This window comes from Neovison vison, chromosome 12 (assembly GCF_020171115.1).
Source record: "Neovison vison isolate M4711 chromosome 12, ASM_NN_V1, whole genome shotgun sequence".
NCBI lineage: Eukaryota > Metazoa > Chordata > Mammalia > Carnivora > Mustelidae > Neogale > Neogale vison.
The window spans coordinates 46,853,596-46,872,365 of record NC_058102.1 but is presented as its reverse complement, the minus strand read 5'-3'; the positions used below and the strand labels follow the sequence as shown (position 1 = coordinate 46,872,365).

General features: G+C 35.1%; 1 protein-coding gene across 4 annotated transcripts in view; it reads right to left on the bottom strand.

The window, feature by feature from the left end:
• The window catches only part of PTPRR (protein tyrosine phosphatase receptor type R), a 235,479-nt gene that overhangs the window by 40,109 nt on the left and 176,600 nt on the right, over positions 1 to 18,770 (bottom strand). For all 4 annotated transcript variants that reach the window (XM_044228655.1, XM_044228656.1, XM_044228657.1 and 1 more), the window contains 2 exons: positions 4,370 to 4,556; positions 2,317 to 2,401 (listed from right to left, as the gene is read on the bottom strand). In XM_044228655.1, coding sequence (XP_044084590.1) covers positions 2,317 to 2,401; positions 4,370 to 4,556 — 272 coding nt within the window. The remainder of the gene's footprint in view (positions 1 to 2,316; positions 2,402 to 4,369; positions 4,557 to 18,770) is intronic.

Below are 18,770 nucleotides of genomic sequence, written 5' to 3'. Positions count from 1 at the left end.
CATTGCCTGATATTGATAAATTTCATGGAGTTAAATTTAGTTTTTCTCTTTAAAGATTTTTAGTTTTTTTCCTTAAAGATTTTCTTTCTTTCTTTCTTTCATTTATTTGAGAGAGAGAGAGAGAGAGAGAGACAGAGCACAAGCAGGTAAAGCAGCAGAGGGAGAGGAGAAGCTGGCTCCCCACTGAGCAGGGAGCCCAAAGCAGGGCTTGATCCGGGACCCTGAGATCATGACATGAGCTGAAGGCAGATGCTTAATCAACTGAGCCACCCAGGCACCCCAGTTAAATTTTGTTTTAACATTGCCAACAGTGTTTCTCAAAGTGTGGTCCTGCTATTATCTGTATCAGAATCACCTGGGTGTTAGCTTAGAAATACGGATTCTTGGGGCACCTGGGTGGCTCAGTTGGCTCCCGGCACTAGGCAACCCCTAAGACAGTTTCTGTTTTTATAGATTTGCTAATCTAACCACTTCATATAAATGGAATTATACAGTATGAGGTCTTTTGTGTGATGGTTTCTTTCATTTAGCATAATGTTTCAAGGTTCATTCATTTGTAGCAGGTATCAGCTCCTCATTCCTCTTTATGACTGAGTAATATTTCATTGTGTGGATAGTCTACATTTTATTTCTCCATCAGTTGATGGATATTTTGGTTGTTTCCACCTTTGGGGCTATTATAAATAATGCTGTTGCAAACATTTGTGTATAGCTTTCTAAGATCAATACTTTTAAAAAGTCTTTGTGGCTCCATCTTTCCAGAGCTATTGTTTTAAAATGTTTATGGATTTTGCCAAAACCCCAACTATCTATTTGTCTTGTGATTGACAATGAAATGTTTTCATTTCTCTTGGTTATATGCCTAGGAGTAGAATGTCTGAGTCGTATAGTCACTCTAGGATTTGCCGTTTGAGGAACTACCACACTGTTTCTTAAGTAGCTGTACCATTTTACATCTCTACTAGCAATGTGGGAAGGTTCCAGTTTCTTCCCATCCCTGCTAGCACTTTCTATATGGTCTATCATTTTTATTATAATCATGTGGATGTGAGGTGGTATCTCATTGTGGTTTTGATTTCCCTTATGACCAATAATGTTGAGCATCTTTTCGAATGCTTGTTGATCATCTGTATCTCTTCCATGGAGAAATGTCTACTCACGTCTTTTGCCCATTTTTAAATTGGGCTGTCTCTTGATAACTAAGTGGTAAGAGTTCTTCTTTTTTTTTTTTATATTTTATTTATTTATTTATTTGAAAGAGAGAGCAAGAGACACAAGCAGGCAGAACAGCAGAGGGAGAGAGAGAAGCAGGCTCCCCACTGAGCAGGAGGCCTAATGCGGGGCTCGATCCCAGGACCCTGGGATCGTGATCTGAGCTGAAGGCAGTTGCTTAACCAACTGAGCCACCCAGGCACCCCTGGAAAGAGTTCTCTATACATTCTAGATAAAAGTCCTTTCTTTATTAGGTATTTAATTTACAATTTTTTTTCCCATTTTGTGAGTTCTCTATCTTCTTGATGGTATCCTTTGAAGCATAAAATATTTTCATTTAATAAAAGTCAATTTATCTATTTTTTGTGATTGCTTGTACTTTGTGGTGTCATATTTTAGAAGTCATTGACTAATTGAAAGTCATGAAGATTTACATCTGTTTTATACTAATAGTTTTATAGTTTTAGCTCTTACCTTTGGGTCTGATCCATTTTGTATTGAGTTTTGTATATGGTGTGGGGCAGGGTCCCACTTCATTTTTTAAAAAAAGATTTTATTTATTTATTTGGGAGAAAGAGAGTGAGTGAGAGTGCATAAGCGGGAGAGGGACAGAGGGAGTCAAAGCAGACTATTCTGATGTGCAGAGAGCCCGACATGGTGCGGATCTCAGGACCTTGGGATCATGACCTCAGCTGAAGACAAATTCTTAACTGGCTGAGCCATCCAGGCCTCCATGCATCTAACTTCATTTTTTTTTTTTTTTTTTTGGTACGTGACTATTCAACTGTCTCAGCAACCTTTAGCTGAAAAGACTATCCTTTGCCCATGGAATTGTTTGATGAAATCAATTGACCATAATGTGTGGTACAATATTATTTTAGACCCATGTGTTTGCTGGAATTGTGAGCTGATCATTTTAAGAAGAGTAGTAGAGGATAAAGTAATGAACCTCAAGCTGCTTTCATGGTCAGTAGTCTTAATGTGCATTTATAACTCCAAATTTGGTGTGTATGGAGAAGTTGTGAGGATGGGAAGTGATGAGGCAAGGGTGACTGGGGAAGGCTTATGCTTTATAATGCAAACTATTTCATTCAAGAAACTTACTTGGCAAAATGGTCTTATAGCGATTTTTAGTTCCATGACGGGGAATGTCAATTTCTTTGGGATCCACAAAGTTCATTGGTATTTCCTGCAAAAATAAATGATATCAAATTAGTATATCTGATGCTGCCACAAAGAAAATCTTCACAGGGGGCCATCTGATCCAGAACCCTACTGAACTTCAAAGTCATTTATAAAACAACAGACTACCACCTCTGGTTGACCAACACCCTTCCTTTCACAAACATATTAGCTGCACCCTGGCAAGCTGACTCTAAGAAACAGCTTGCTGTGTTAGAAAGTATTATTTTACATACGGTTATTAGAGAAACATATAAAATTTTGATTAGATTTTTAAAATTCTGTTCTGACATAATTGCTAGAAATATATAAAAACAGCTGAAAATGGACAATGTATTCAAATTTTAAAAAAATCTTTATATAAGTTATCAAAAATTTCATTATGATGGATTCTCTTTTAACATTGTATGACTCTGTCAGGATTATTAAAACCTCCCTCTCCAAATGGTAAATACAAAGGGAGTTTTTTTTTGATTCAAGTGATGGCAATATAATTTTTTTTGTATTAAGGAATGGATTATGATTGTATCGTTCCATTTGTTTTTTGTTTTGTGTTTTTTTTCTTTTTTAAGTTTAAATTCAATTAATTAACATATAATGTGTTACTGGTTTCAGAGGTAGAGGTCAGTGATTCATTGTATTGTTCCATTTGTTGTTGTAAATGCAATATTTTTAGTGAAGGGATTCCAGACACTGTTTTCTCCTACTTAACAGGAATACAAATGTTTTTACTCAGAATATATGTCATGGGCCTCAAATGATTGGAGAGGAACAATTAGAGCAGAAATGGCTCTGTGGAAGTGAATTAGATCTTAAAGGTGAGCATCTATAGATGACTGGGACGACGAAAGTCATTAGCCAACGTTTTCAAAGGGTCGAAACAAATATGTAAAGATCTGATTAGACAAAATAGTAGGATCTCTGGTTAAAATTCTGGAAAAGATTATTAGGTAAATGTTAATGTGAAACAAAAGAACTTATTTTTAGATCACGTGAAATACTATTTTTATTACTTGAACTTTCTTCAATGGAAAATATAACTCAACAGCCTAATATTCACTGAAATGAAAGAAATTATCTACAAATGAATTCAATTTAATGAAAGAAATGATCTACAAATTAATTCAAATTGTTTTCAGTCAGTCTGGAAATTTGAGATCATGAATATGGTCTACAAAGAGGAGTAGTTTACTTTTTAAATATCATTTCCTAAACTTGCATTATTTTAGATATTTATAATATTCATCCCTACTCTCTGCTTCAATGAAATATTATAACTTCCGAGTTCCAAGTTACCAAAAGAAGCGAAATTGTTGAATGTTCAGTAGAAAGCACACATTTATGTTTGGTAATTTCAAACACATCAGTCTGTTTTGGTAAAACCATGACAGATCTTTCCTCCCCTGCTTCTTCCTGCTTTATGACACGCACCGACAATGACCATCTCCCAGCATTATCCTTCTCTTTGGTATTCCTTGTCGGCCTCATCTTTCCTTTAAAGGCTTATCCCAAAAAACCTATCTGTGGTTCTAGAAAAGAATATTGGATGTACTTTTGGCTAGCTGTGTGACTGGTTCTTTCATCTCACTAGGTTTCTTCATATGTGAAAAGATGACACACTACAAAGTCTAATTTTAAAAACTCCATGTTCATCTTTTACCTTGGATGCTTAATAATAGTTGATGAGGCTATTGGTAAAACTAGCCCACTGCTAGATATGTCATCATTAGAGTGGTCGCAAATATCTGAACAGACCCTGGAATGATCAGTTTATTAAAATCAACAGACTTGGCTTAAGATGTACAACCAATTTACCTAAAGGGATCTACAAAACGGATGTTCCCTTTGGACAATAATTAGATCCAAGAAGTTCTAAAGCTCTCTGGGTAGACATGTGTTTTTCCGAATCAACTTAGTCACCAGCAGCCCCGATGGGTTCCCTGAATATGCAGTGAACAATAAACAGCAGGCTCACCATGAATTCACTTTGGAGTAAATGTGAACTTGCCACGACGTCTCTCAGCTGTGATCTTGTGAGTATTCGGCTGGCTGACTGCAGATACTCCATTGCCACCGTCTCCCGTGGGGTTGGGGTAGCCACAAAGGGTTCAACATTCCCCAAGCTACTCATGTCCAATGTAAGAGATACGTTGGACCCCCGTCTACATTGGGGAAGACCGTTAATACGTTTAGAAACCACATGAGTTATTTTGATCACACAAATTTATCTTTCGTACATATGTACTCACTATTTAGTGAGAACTTTTCCAGAAATAAGGACCAAATGTCTTTTTCTCTTATGGTACCATAGACGAGTATACCAACTATCTACAGTTTCTTTATAGGAAACTGGCAGGTTTTTTGTTGGAAATAAGTCTGAATTGAGAAAATGCACTATAATTTACTAATGGATATACTTACTAGTAATATTAAGTGAAAAATTCAGGAAAAGAAACATCACATTTGGATTGAGAAATGATGTATAACACAAACCAGCTTTATTTTCCGTATGTCTGAGAGTTCAGTATAGATATCAAATAGCCATTTCTGACATCAATATACTGTGCACATGACCTCACTGGACACAGGAAGCTCAGAGAAAAAAACACTTTGGTCCACATTATTGCCATTGAAATAGAAGTTAAAAGTTTTAAAATGTATGTACTGTTTATAATTCTGAGTGAATCCCTAAAAAAATAGCATCCGTATTTTCCATTTATGTATGTATGTGTGAATGCATGCATATATATATGTGTGTGTATGTGTATGTATTTATTTAATTCTGTGATAAACTCCTGAAGATATTGAGATCACAGACTCTTATTCTGAGTTATAATTTATCTTCCCTCCGTAATTTTCCTCTTCTAGTTGGGAGATGAGTTGGAGCTCTTCCAACTTGTAAAGGCCCCTTGTGTCTTGGATAGAAGGTGTGAGTACCTCTTAACAGTAACACTAGCTGTGTGGAACCAAGACTGAGGGTCAAAGTCAGACATTATACTCACAAGAACTATTAAATTTAAAGGACCTTAGGTATTTCTGAGATGATCCAATATGTTGCCTAGTGGTTGGTATTCCAAGGAAATGGAGAATAGGGAAAAACAGGTCAAAACAAATGTAAACAAAGACAATAAGAGCAAATACTAGGCCCAGGAGGGTGCTTTACATGCTTTCTAAAGAGCACGACATCGGGAAATACTCATGTGGCTAGAGCTTAATTTTCAACAATGGAAAATTATTAGAACATACAACAAAAACCCATTAAACAAAAGCATATTAAGTTCCTTCCTCTTACGAATTGATATGTAATGTCATTTTTGTTAATTTCTCAATGGTTTATAACTGTAGTTTTTGTTTTTTAAAATTTTTTTTTAAATTTATTTGAGAGACAGAGTGAGAGAGCATGAGAGGAGAGGTCAGAGGGAGAAGCAGACTCCCCATGGAGCTGGGAGCCTGATGTGGGACTCGATCCCAGGACTCTGGGATCATGACCTGAGCTGATGGCAGTCGCTTAACCAACTGAGCCACCCAGGTGCCCTATAACCGTAGTTTTAATTCCTACTTTGCCTTGATGTTTACTTAAATTTTTATGAATTTATCTTCCTTATTAATTTCTAGTAATAGTAAATGCAAATGATCCAACTTCTAATGTTTGGAATTTCTCAATTCTTTCTTTGAGACAAATACTGTGATAATTTTTTCTGAATATTTCATAGATACTTTTGGAGGCAACTGAACTGATTACCTATTTATATCTATCTCTCTATAAATTTATCTATGCACATATATATATGTATATGTACATATACACACCACCGTATTTATATTATTATAATGTATAATAATTTATTATATATTATTATATTATATATATAATATATAATAATTATATATTATTCCAATATATTTTTTCCTACTGGATTTCTCAAAGCCTGAGATGTATGTGATCTTCCCCAACACCTGTATTGTTATTTTTCTTTATATCCCTGGCAATTTTTACTTTATATATTTCAGTCATTGTTTTATTTGAAAAGATTAGCAATTACATATTTACTATAAATTTTATCAATATTAAGTATTTATTTTCCTATTAATTCTACGTTTTGTCTCACATCTGACTTTTTTCCCCAGTTTTATTGAGACAGAATTTATATACAGCACCATATAAGCTTAAGGTAGACGACATTAATAATTGAATTACATATATTGTGAAATGATTGCCACAATAAATTTAGTTAACATTCACCATCTCCTATAGAAACAAACAAAAACACTTTTTTCCTTGTGATGAAAACTTAGGATCCACTCTCTTAACAGCTCTCAAATGTACCATACAGCAGAGTTAGCTATAGTCATCGTGTTGTACAGGACCTCATATATATTACATTATTTATTACTTATTATTTGTCTTAAATGGAAGTTTGTATCACCTTCCTTCAATTCACCCTCCTGCCGCCTCCCACCTCCGGCTTAAAAAAAATTAATATTGATGACTTGTCTTTTTTTTTTTTTTTTTGGCATGTTCTCAAAATATCTTTTCTAGTCTTTTTTACTATGTTTAATTCTTTTGAATCACTGTTAGGGATTAGGGGATAGCATACTGGATACCCCATAAAATATCACTTAGCTGTTAGAAGAGTTTGTCTTCCATCATCTTGTGATCTTATGTGTGTGTGTGTGTGTGTGTGTGTGTGTGTGTGTGTGGCTGTTGTGAGTGATTGACAGGGCCCCTGTGATTTTTGAGTAGGAAGTAAACAGTTGAGGAGGGTGAAGAGTGGTTCTATTCTCAGAGCAAGAATTTTTATCTATTTTTAGTGGGAAAGCAGTTTGTACAAGTATCTCAATCCAGTTCCTCTGGCCTTTAAATTGTCAGAAATTCCTTCCTAATTCTGATAATACATTGTTTATTAGTTTTTAGTGTATTTGTAAGACTGAGGCTTTTGCTTGCTTCTTAAATTTTTTTAGTAAGGAGTTGGGACAGGCCATTTATAATCAGATACTGTTTTAAATCATTATTCCATCCAATCAATCTTCTGCCCCCAAAGAGTAAAGCATCTGCAGTCTGTCCATTGAGTGATACTCTGTGCTATGGTGGTCTAGTAGAAAGGGAGGTCTCTTCTATCCAGAGTGGACAGAGCTGTGCCAGGAGCAGGCATTTGAGTGAAGCCTTGAAGGTAAAAGTTCAAAGATAAATTTTCCATAAGAGGTTATTCAAGGAGAAAGCCCGGCAGGAGAAAAAAAAAAATGTGGAAGCAGGAAATGATAAGGCATCTTTGAGAAAAGGCATATAAGCAGTTTGAGCTAGAGTTCAGTTGTATAAAAGTGCATTTTGGAATTGGGGGGCAGGGTTAGGTTGGAGAAATGAGAGAGAAGCAAGAGTCACAGACGTAAGAGTATAAAATGCTTGTCCAAACTCAGAAAAGAGAATTTCGAATGTCAGCTTATAATAAACATCTAACAGGGCTTTCCACAGCATCCATTACCCACACTTGGGGGATGAGAAGACTCTGAGATTCTATGTCTAATAGGGTCCATTTGATTGAATGAGCAAAAGTTCCAAAGATTCTGAGATAAAGTGAGAGCCATGGAAGCATTTTCATGCAAACTGACTTAGTAAGGAAGAGCGACTTTTGTCTGGCAAGGGAAGGAAGAAAGGAAACTAATATTTATTAAACATCCATGATTTGCCAAGCGTTGTTCTAAGCACTTTCACATATGCTATCGCCATCTCTGTAACAGCTCTCTGAGGTTATTACTTTCCCCATTTTATGGGCGAAGAAATAATTAACTTAGAAACATGAACATGGAACAAAAATTCAATCCAAGCTAGACTACGAAACCCAAAAGCAAGGGTAGGGTGGGCAGATTATGTCAGGCTAGCCAGTGCCCTCTGTGGAGCTGGGGGTCAGCTGTTAGGGGAAGGTCAAGACAACTGAAGTCTAATGTAGAGGCAGTGTACTACTAGTCGGAGTATGAATTCCAGCCTCACCGTCAGATTTGTCTGGGCTCAAATCCTGCCTCTCCCACGTCCTTCTGGTGGACCTTTGCTCAGCCTACCTAGCCTTGTTGCATCAGAATTTCTTCTTCTTTTATGAAGTGAGTAATTAAGGGTACCTTCTTCAGAGGCTTATTCCAAGGATTAACCCGACAGCATAAGTACACTGCTTCTAAGAAGTGTTGCCTGGCTATTATTTTGGGTAATAATGGAATAAAGTCCAATATAACTCCCACCTTCTGCCTCCCTAAGGGATCTATTTTGAGAGATCTTCGCAGAAACACAAAAATTGTTTATGCTGAGATTAACGTTTTGAAATGAACTGAATCTACACATTTGTCACTCCAGAAAAATACATCCTTCTTGATAACCTACTTATCTAAAAATTTCCCTTTATTATGGAAAATCCATTTCTCCTGAACCCTAAACAATTTCAGAACACTTCACCTCAACACCTCAGACGTTGTCTTGAAGTTCAATTATGGAATTAATCATGTACAAGCTGTTGACTGTGCAGACAGCCTTCTTCCACAGAACAGCCCTGATCAAGGTAGTTCTCTTCTCTCTTGGCCATGAAATATTACCATAGGATGTCATTAACTTGGAAAAATCTCTGCTTTTGTTAATTTTTATTTTCAAGAAACAAATTAAGTTAATTGAAATACAGTGGAATTAGAAAATCAGATCAGTAGAATCAACTCAAAATATCTGTTCACTTCTTAGTCATGTCTTGTGCTTGCGGAAGACATTAAACACACATCTATATATGTTTTAAAGTGCTAATTTTTTCATTATAAAAGGAACACGTGCTCCTTGCAGAAGATCAGTGGAACTTAGAAGTTTTAAAAAGGAAATTAAATCACTCAGTCACATAAACTTCACTAGCTTTTAAACTGACTTTTAAATTTTGCTATGTTAATGGCAATCATGGCAGTGACTTGTTGTCTTAAATTTTATTTCTTTGGTTAGAAATGGGGATAAATACATTTTGGTATAATTAATGTTCATTTATCAGTCCTAACCTTTGATACTTGTTTGTGCTCTTTCCTAATATTTACATTGGAGCATTAATGTATTTATTGTTGAAGACTATGATATATAAGAAATTAAATATTTTTCAGTTGTATGTGTTGCATATATATGGTATATTATTGCCTTAAAACACCAAGGATTTTTTTAAAGTTATATCTACATTCAAACATATCAATCTTTTTTTTTTTTTTATGGTTTCTTGCACTGCTTTAACAAACATACAAATTCTGTTGGAAGCTTAATTTTTACTAAAAGTTAATCTTTTAATCTAGCTCTAATTTATTTTGGGGTAAGGTAAAGGTGTGAATCAACTAGACTTCTTCCTCCCAAATAGGTTATCAAGGTGTCTAACACAGTTCACTGAACAATTTGGAGAAGAGAGGTGTTTTATAATTATAGAATCTTGGGTTTTTAACCAGCTATTACTGACTAATGATCTGGAAGACAAAATGCCACATTACTGAACTAAGAGAGAGGCATTTGTTTCCCAGTATCCATAAACCAGTGATAAGAAGTCAGGATCGAATCAGAAAGACATTTCAAAAACAAAACAAACATCAGAAGTTAAGAGAAAATACAAATTAAGATGTGGGGGCTGGGAGAAATCTAACGGACTTAGAGGGAAAAAAATTGACAGAAATAATAGGAGACCTGGACCTTTAATAAAAACAGAATGTGGAAAACTAAGAACACAAAGTCCTACTGAGACTTTGCTTCTCCTTTGTTATGTAACTCTGGAAAAACTGTTTAGACTTCTTTATGCCTCATGATTGCTGTTGGACAGAGGGGAACATAATAAAAAGTTTTATCAAGCTCCTGTGGTAGCACCAATTATTATTTATGCCAAAAAAATAAATAAGCGGGAGGAAATTCAAAAGATACCAATGCAAACAATTGAAGGAAAAAGCAAATTCTTAAGGAAAGGTAAAAGGAATGCAATAAACAGCATACTAATTACAATTAAGTAAAAAGGAAAACATGTATAAATATTATGGCCCAGGGCCACACATCCATTTCAGCAAGGGCTTATAAACAGTGCTCTGCTGAAATTGTTCCATTCTGCACCACTGCTCTTAATGACCAAGAAGTGGGAAGAAAATACAGCTAAAAATATAAGAACACTACAATTGACTCTGAGAATAACTCAAAATTAAGCATTGATTTTCCCAGTAGTCGGGGCTGTGTGCTGAATTTTAGAAGCTGGGTTTAGGCAGAAGGCTTATAGTCTTCAGCCCTGGGGCCAGGAGGCTATGCCCAATTCTCAGATATGCTGTTCCCTTTGCGGTGCCTCGCCCAACAGGACCAGTGAGACTTCAAGCCTGGCACCTTGCTCAGTTCCAGATAAGGAATGGAAATAGGAGTCCGAGAACAAAAGGAAACAAATGATCATTTTGCCTGTAGTCCAGGAAGATGTGCTTCTGAAATTACTGGATTAAGAAATTAAGTTTCAATGGGGAGTGGTGGTAGCTGCTTATCTTGAAGTATTTGAAATGAGAATGGAAAAATATGCCCCGAAGATTATAAGAATGTAGTCCAGAATGAAATCGAAGAGATGTGATCTTGGAGATCTTTCCCAACCTTAACTCTTTTGTGGTTGTCATACTGTAAAAAATAGACGTGATTCATTCAGAGCTGTCTTTATAGCTATGCACATCTCAATCCTACATGATGAGAAGTGAGACTTTTAATATTGGCGTCCTCTCCAGTTCTGAACTGTTGGGAGACTGAGATGTTCAGTCCTGCCTTTTCTCTCTCCTGGTGTGTTCCCTTTATGATGAGCACAGATCTGACTGTCTTGGCTTTATCCCAAAGGTGAGTGAGCATAAGCCCCTCCAACTCCAACTTGATCTTTTTTTAAGTTTAATTTTGTTCCATTTGTCTGCATTTTCTGTTTTTAGGGTACTTTTAATAAAAAGAAAGAAAAAAAAGAGAAGTTTTTACTCCCTTGCAGTAACAAAGGAGGAAACAGTGGTGAGATAGAGACTTCAAGTCCCTTTACTATGTGTGGCTTGACTAGCCCCCATGGTTCTTTGAAACATCTGATTCTACCCTTTTTAAGTTCCAGAGGTCATGGTATTTAATGAACGGTTTGCTGTTTCTCTCCACCTCCTTACCTTCAAATAAACTATATATAGTACTAACTCCCTTTCTAGATCACTTGACAGATGAAAGGGTAAAATTTAAAAAAAAAAAAGTTAAGGAGTGCTAGGCGTTTTAAATTGTGGCTTAAATTCAAAGCTCTTGGAAAGTTAAATGTGACACAAAATGCAGTGTTCCTAATTTCTAAAAGCTGAAATAAATGAATAGATATTATAACCATCCATCGTAAAATTTCCCAGAGGAAATCCTGTAGGGAAGAAATGTAACAAGGATAAAAGAGACCAAGCACAGGCCCAGGAAGATGACATGAATTTCAGCCTAAAGCAAAAAGAAAATCTCACAACGAAGAGAACATTTTTTTTTTTTTTGGGGTGTGGGAAATGATTGATTTCCCTACTTGAAAGCATCTACTTCACTAGGTAGAATGCTGCTCTCCCTTTTGAGTGATTAGATAAAAAATTTTGAATTCATACAATGATATCTGATTCTTTTATGCAATGTATAGGACAAGGCGAAATTGACAATATCCTTCTTTTATTGTTTGAAAACATAAAAGTCAGTGGGTGCCTGAATGGTACAGTTGTTTAAGCCACTGACTTTTGGTTTTGCCTCAGGTCATGATCTCTGGGTGGTGAGACCAAGCCTCAGATAGGGCTCAGCACTCAGCACGAGGTCGCTTAAGACTCTCTCCCTCTGCCCCTCCTCTCCTCTAAAATAAATACATAAATCTTTTTTAAAAAAAGTCAAAACAATTGTTAAAAAAATAAACATAAATTGAACTTGTTATATTTTTCTTGGAGCACTGACCTTGGACTGTGAATTTAAATCAGCGCTCTGCACTTCACTTAAGCTCTTGGGACCTCAGACTACTTAATCTGTAAATGCAGCTGATAATAAAACTCACAGGGTCGATTCACATTATGAAAGTTAAAGAAACAAAGATATGTGAACATTTCCAGCCCGTATCTGGCATACAGTACATGTCTGTGAATGATTATAATAGCTAATGATGATCATGTGGTAATTCTTACTTTACTCTATCCTTAAATAGCTGTGTGCAAGCTATATGGCATAAACGTTGCTAAATATTTGAAGAAGGCAATGTTGGAAAAGTTGGTTAGTGATGAGAAGTTGGTGGCAGTGTTACATATGCAAAATCAGTGGCGCTCTAAGTGGACACCATTTTCATACCTCAAGCCCTTAAAATTCTTACCTCATGTCCTTAAAATTATTTAATTAAATTTTATTTTTATTTTATAAATATTTAATTACATTTAGTTAAAATTTAAATATTTTAATTAAATTTAATTAAAATTATATAATTTTTAGATTAAAAAATAATGCATATTGGGGCGCCTGGGTGGCTCAGTGGGTTAAGCTGCTGCCTTCGGCTCAGGTCATGGTCTCAGGGTCCTGGGATCATCGGGCTCTCTGCTCGGCGGGGGGCCTGCTTCCTCCTCTCTCTCTCTGCCGGCCTCTCTGCCTACTTGTGATCTCTCTCTGTCAAATAAATAAATAAAATCTTAAAAAAAAAATAATGCATATTCACTGTAGAAAACCTAAAACTAAAGATAAGAAAAACAAGGGAAAAAATCCCATAATACCAACACTTAAGAATGATCGCAAATAACATTTTGTGTGTATATTCTTCAAGTCCTTATATGTATATATGGCATCATCTAGATTTTTACTCCACATATTCCTTCATGACCTGCCATTAAACTAAATACATCATGGTTATCTTTTCATGTCTTTAAATTTATTAAAAAACTATTTTCAAACACTCTGTAGTATTCCATTATATGGATGTCCTGTACTTTGTTTATCCAATACCTTATTTTTGAACATCAACTTATTTTTAACTTTTCACAATTATAGACAAGATTGCAAATAAATAACCTTGTATCTAAATGCTTGTGCATTTCCATGATTATTTTTAGGTTGAGGAATTCCAAACACTAACTCAAAATCTCTGAGTTTAGAGAAGTCACCGAACACCTGGAATGTGGAAGAGGGAGGAAGACTGACTCTTGGAGCTCATTGACATGGAATTAGCTCAGACGCTCTTCATCTATTGTTCAGACCTTTATAGTAGCTCCCTAACAAGCTTTTGTAACTCTAAAATCTCTTAGTCCGGTATGTTTTCTTCCAGATTTCACCCGGATAATGTCTGAGCATTGAACATATGATAATCAAACTCTAGAGATTTTTTCCTCTGAAAACTTTTAGCAATTTTTCCATCACGTTTCCAATATATTCACTAAAAATGACACCCTAAAGTGTGAACTTCCTTGAGGGCAAAGACTGTAATCCTCCCTCTGAATCTAGTCCTGAACACATGGAGAGTAACACTTTCATTTTCTGTGTGTATGAGTGATTGCAAGTAATTGGTTAAGGTAATACTGTGTATAACAATTACTGTGTTCTGATGGCTTTTCCAATCCTTCTGATGATAGGAATAGTGGGGGGGCGGGATCATGTTAGATAGAAGTTGGAAATGTAGAATGAAGAAGCCATGCTTATCCAGATAGAGTAAGTATTACACTTGATATATAGTTTGAATCTTATTTAAGTATCAATGAAGTCTAGCATTAACATCCAAAAGACCTACGATGCTTTTGTTAGTAAAAAAGGGGAAAAAAAGTAGTGCTTTGCCTTGTAACCAAGTATGATTAATTTTTACTTCTTTTTGGCATTTAGTATTGTTTTGACTGTCACTCATGGTGAGGAGGCTGTTTCCTTTTTAGCAAAAGAACAAAATGATGGTAGCTCTAATTTTAGTTCCCAAGTTTAGTTTTTCCAAGTTTATATAATTAGTTTAGAAAAAGATGATGCTGAATGAACATTAATAAGTCTCAATGAAAAAAGCCATCCCTTCCGAAATAAGAAATCTTTCTTTGACTTTTAGCTGATGTATACATATACACATGCACAATTTCCTAAGTAGCACAAAACAATGAATAGCTCTCTGTCCCTTTAAGCAATTACTGAAGAACTCTTTCAGTACTGAACATTAAAGATAAACTAAAGTATATTCAGGTACTTTCAGGATTATAATGACCCATCGAGTTCAGCTAAAATGTAAAAACATAAAAAAATACACAATTCAACATAATAAAAATAATAAAAAATAAATTAAAAAAAAGAAAAATATACAACTCAGCTTCAGTTTTTTATATGTTTTTCATCTGGTTGCAGCCCCATTTTTAAAGAAATGAAATTCTTAGGGAAATCCAACTGCTTTTTAAGTTAAAGACTTCTTTGTCAACTAAAAACATTTATTTTACAATACACATGCAATTGACTTGGCATTAGTTTTTTTAGCATTAAGTATATTTCATACATATATAATAAATTGTATGTTATAATTTTATATAATATATTATATATTATGTAAGTTATTAAATATATTGCATACCATTGAAGTATAGTTGACACAAAATGTTACATTAGTTTCGGGTATACCACATAGTGATTTGACAACTCTGCACATTATATTAGGTTTACAAGTGTAGCCACCATATTTTTCAGTTTTAAATAGCAATGAAGGGGGAATTTTATACCTCAATAGCACAATACAACATATAGCTATAAAGCTACCTAACTGACACTGATAATTCTGATAATTTGCAGTTCCACTGCAGTAAGGCAATAATTTCAACTCTGGCTGCAGTTAGAGTGCATGTTGATAATACATCTCAGGAATTAATCATTGAAAAGAGAAAACTTGACTGCTTGGAGGACTCTGTTAAGCAGGAGCCGCCCATATTATTTTTCCTCTTAAAAAAATCAGACAGTTTGGTAAATTCTTCCTCTTGCCTCTGTACAGATTATCAGGCATTGTCTGCATATTTATAATAGAGTAAATGTCCACTTTGGGAGTCCTTGCATGCATGGAACTGTGTCATCATGATGGGAATAGAATAAGAGCTTTAGAAATATGTCGATCAAGCATTTGTTCTTTAAATCTGCGGTATTATGCAGTTGTAGACATTCCTGAACGTATTCTGTGATTAGAATCTCAACCATGCTACAAAAAGTAGCCAGTGTGATTTGGATCTTTGTAGAACCAGTTGAAAGCTAAAATTTTGACAAGGATAAACACTGCTTTCACCACATCCAGATAATTGGGAATGTTGTATTTTCATTTCTCTTTCATTTCAAAATACATCCTAATATCAATAGAGAAAGTCAATGAAACCAAAAGTTGGTTCTTTGAGAAGATCAATGAAACTCACAAACCTTTAACTAGATTGAGCAAGAAAAAATGAAAGACAAGACTCAACTGAAATCTCAAATAAAAGAAGGGACATCCCCTCCCACTTTACAGAAATAAAAAGAGAAGACTATGAACAGCTGGATACCAACAAATTAGATAATGCAGATCGACAAACTCCTAAAAAGACATAAGCTATCGAAACTGATTCAATATGAAATAGGTAACTCGTAGACTCATCTAAATAGAACCAAAATAAATAAAGAGATTGAGGGCACCTGGGTTGCTCAGTGGGTTAAGCCTCTGCCTTCTGCTCAGGTACTGATCTCAGAGTCCTGGGATCGAGCCCCCGCATGGGGCTCTCTGCTCAGCAGAGAGCCTGCTTTCCCCTCTCTCTCTGCCTGCCTCTCTGTCTACTTGTGATCTCTCTTTGTGTCAAACAAATAAATAAATAAACAAATAAACAGATTGAATTGATAATTTTAAAAACTTCTTATAAAAAAAAGCCTAGGACTAAAGTGACTTTAGTGGATTCTACTAAATGTTTAAGGAAGTATTAACACCAATCATTCAAAAACACCTTTGAAAAACAGAGAAGGAGGAAACAATTCATAGCTCATTATATGAAGCCAGTATCAGCCTCAAATCAAAGCCAAAGAATATAAAAAAATTACAGCTTACTATTAATAGGAACTGACAGCAATATAAGTCTATACCCATATGAATCTAGATGTAAAATCTAGATGTAAAAATTCTCAGCACAACATTAAGAAACCAAATTCAGCAACATATAAAAAAGATTACACAGCATGACCAAATAAGGTTTACCCCAAGAATGCAAAGTTAGTTTGAGAAGCAAAAAAATCAAACAATGTAATAATGCCATATCAAAAAGATAAAAGACAAAACCATATATCATCTCAATAGACTCAGAAAAAAGCATTTGACAAAATTCAACTTTTTTTTTATGATAGAAGCACTGAAAAAACTGGGAGTAGAAGACAGCTTCTTCAAGCTGATGAAGGGCATGTTTATAAAACACCATAGCTAACATCACACTTAACACTGAAATACTCAGTTTTCATTCTAAGATTAGGCACATTTTCTTGTGCAAGTAAGGCACAAGTACTCTTCCACTTCTATTCAATTTTGTACCAGAGATACTTAGCCAGGGCAATTAGACGAGATAATGAAACAAACAAATAAAAATTTTGACTGGAAAGGAAGAAATAAAGCTATTTCTATTTGCAGATAGCATGATCTCATATAGAGAGAACTCAAAGGAATCCACAAAAAATCCTAAATATAATGCTCCAGTTCCACAAGGCTGCATGATATAAAATCAAGAGAAGAAATCAATTGTATTTCTCTCTAGTGGCAATAAATACCAAAAATGAAACTAAGAAAACAATTCCATTTACAATGTCATCAAAAAGAACTAATATTTAGGAATAAATTTTGCAGGAAGTGCAAGGGTGGTGCACTAAAAACTGCAAAACATTGTTGAAAGAAATTAAAGACCTGAATAGATGGAAGGGCACCCCATATTTATATATCAGGAGACTTAATATTAAGATGGCAATATTTCTGAAATTGATCTACAACCATCAATGCAGTTCTTGTAAGAATCCCAGCTAAGTTTTTTGCAGAAATTAACATGCTGATCTTAAAATTCATATGCAAATGCAAGGAACCCAAGTAGCCAAAATAATCTTGAGCAGAACGAAGTTGGAGGACTCATGGATCATGATTTCAAAACTTACTACAAAGATACACTACCAAAACAGTGTGGCATTGGCGTAAGAATAGACATATAGGTCAATGGAATAGACCTGAGAATCCAGAATAAATAAGAAAAGATGTTCAACATCATGAGGCATTATGAAATCATAGCCACAAGGAGATGTTGCTTCACTCTTGCTAGGATGACTATAATAAAAAAGATGAAATGACAAGTGTTGGTGAGGATATGGAGAAATTGGAACCCTCATACATTGCTGGTAGGAATATAAAATGGTATAGTAGCTTTGGAAAACCAGTTTGGCAGTTCCTCAAAAAGTTAGACCTATAGTAACCATATGACAAGTAATTCCATTCCTAGGTGTAGACCCAAGAAAAATGAAAACGTATGTCCACACAAAAACTTGTACATGAATGTTTATAGCACCATTATTCATAATAGTTAAAAATGGAAACAATCAACTGGCAAATGGATATACCAAATGTGGTAAAGCCATACAACATAATATTTTTCAGCCACAAAAAGGAATAAGGTACTGATACATGTAACCACATGAACGAACATTAAAAACATTAAGTAAAAGAAATGACAGAAAAGGTCCCATATTTCATCATTCCATTTATATGAAATGTCCAGAACAGGCAAATCCTTAGAGATAGAAAGAAGATTGGCAATTGCCAGAAGTTGAAGAGTAGGGAACTGGGGAGTGAATGCTAAGGGGTACAAGACAGTGAGAAAGTTCTGGATTGAGAAAGCGGTCAAAAAATCGTCAAGACCTTATAATCAATCTTTTATAATTTTGTCACAACATCATTTTAGTAATAAAAATGCCTATTTATTAAAAGTTGAATAAAATTTTTGTTGATTGTTAGAGAGAAGGAAGGTGGGAAGGATGAAGGACTGGAAGGAGGGAAGGAAAGAAGGAAGGAGAAAAATACGAGCCAGAAATACTAAAAATATTTCACAGAGAGACTGTTTCTAAATGCTAAGAGCTATAAAGCATCACTGGGATATATGCTTAGGCCCAGGGACAGTGACAGCTCTGATTATTTGTGGGACATCTATGGAAAATGTTTTAGCCAACATGTATATGTGCTTGCCTAACACAACAGAAATTTTAGAGAATAAAATCTTATAAGGATCATGTATGTCAGTAACAGTAAATTCTCATCATAGGCTTCCTGAGTGAAAACATAGGGCCATTTTATCACACAGCTCAAGATTCCGTATATCTGTATCACTCTGCCTGCTTAGTAATAGGCAGAAAATTTCTTAGTAAAGGTAACCATGGAGAC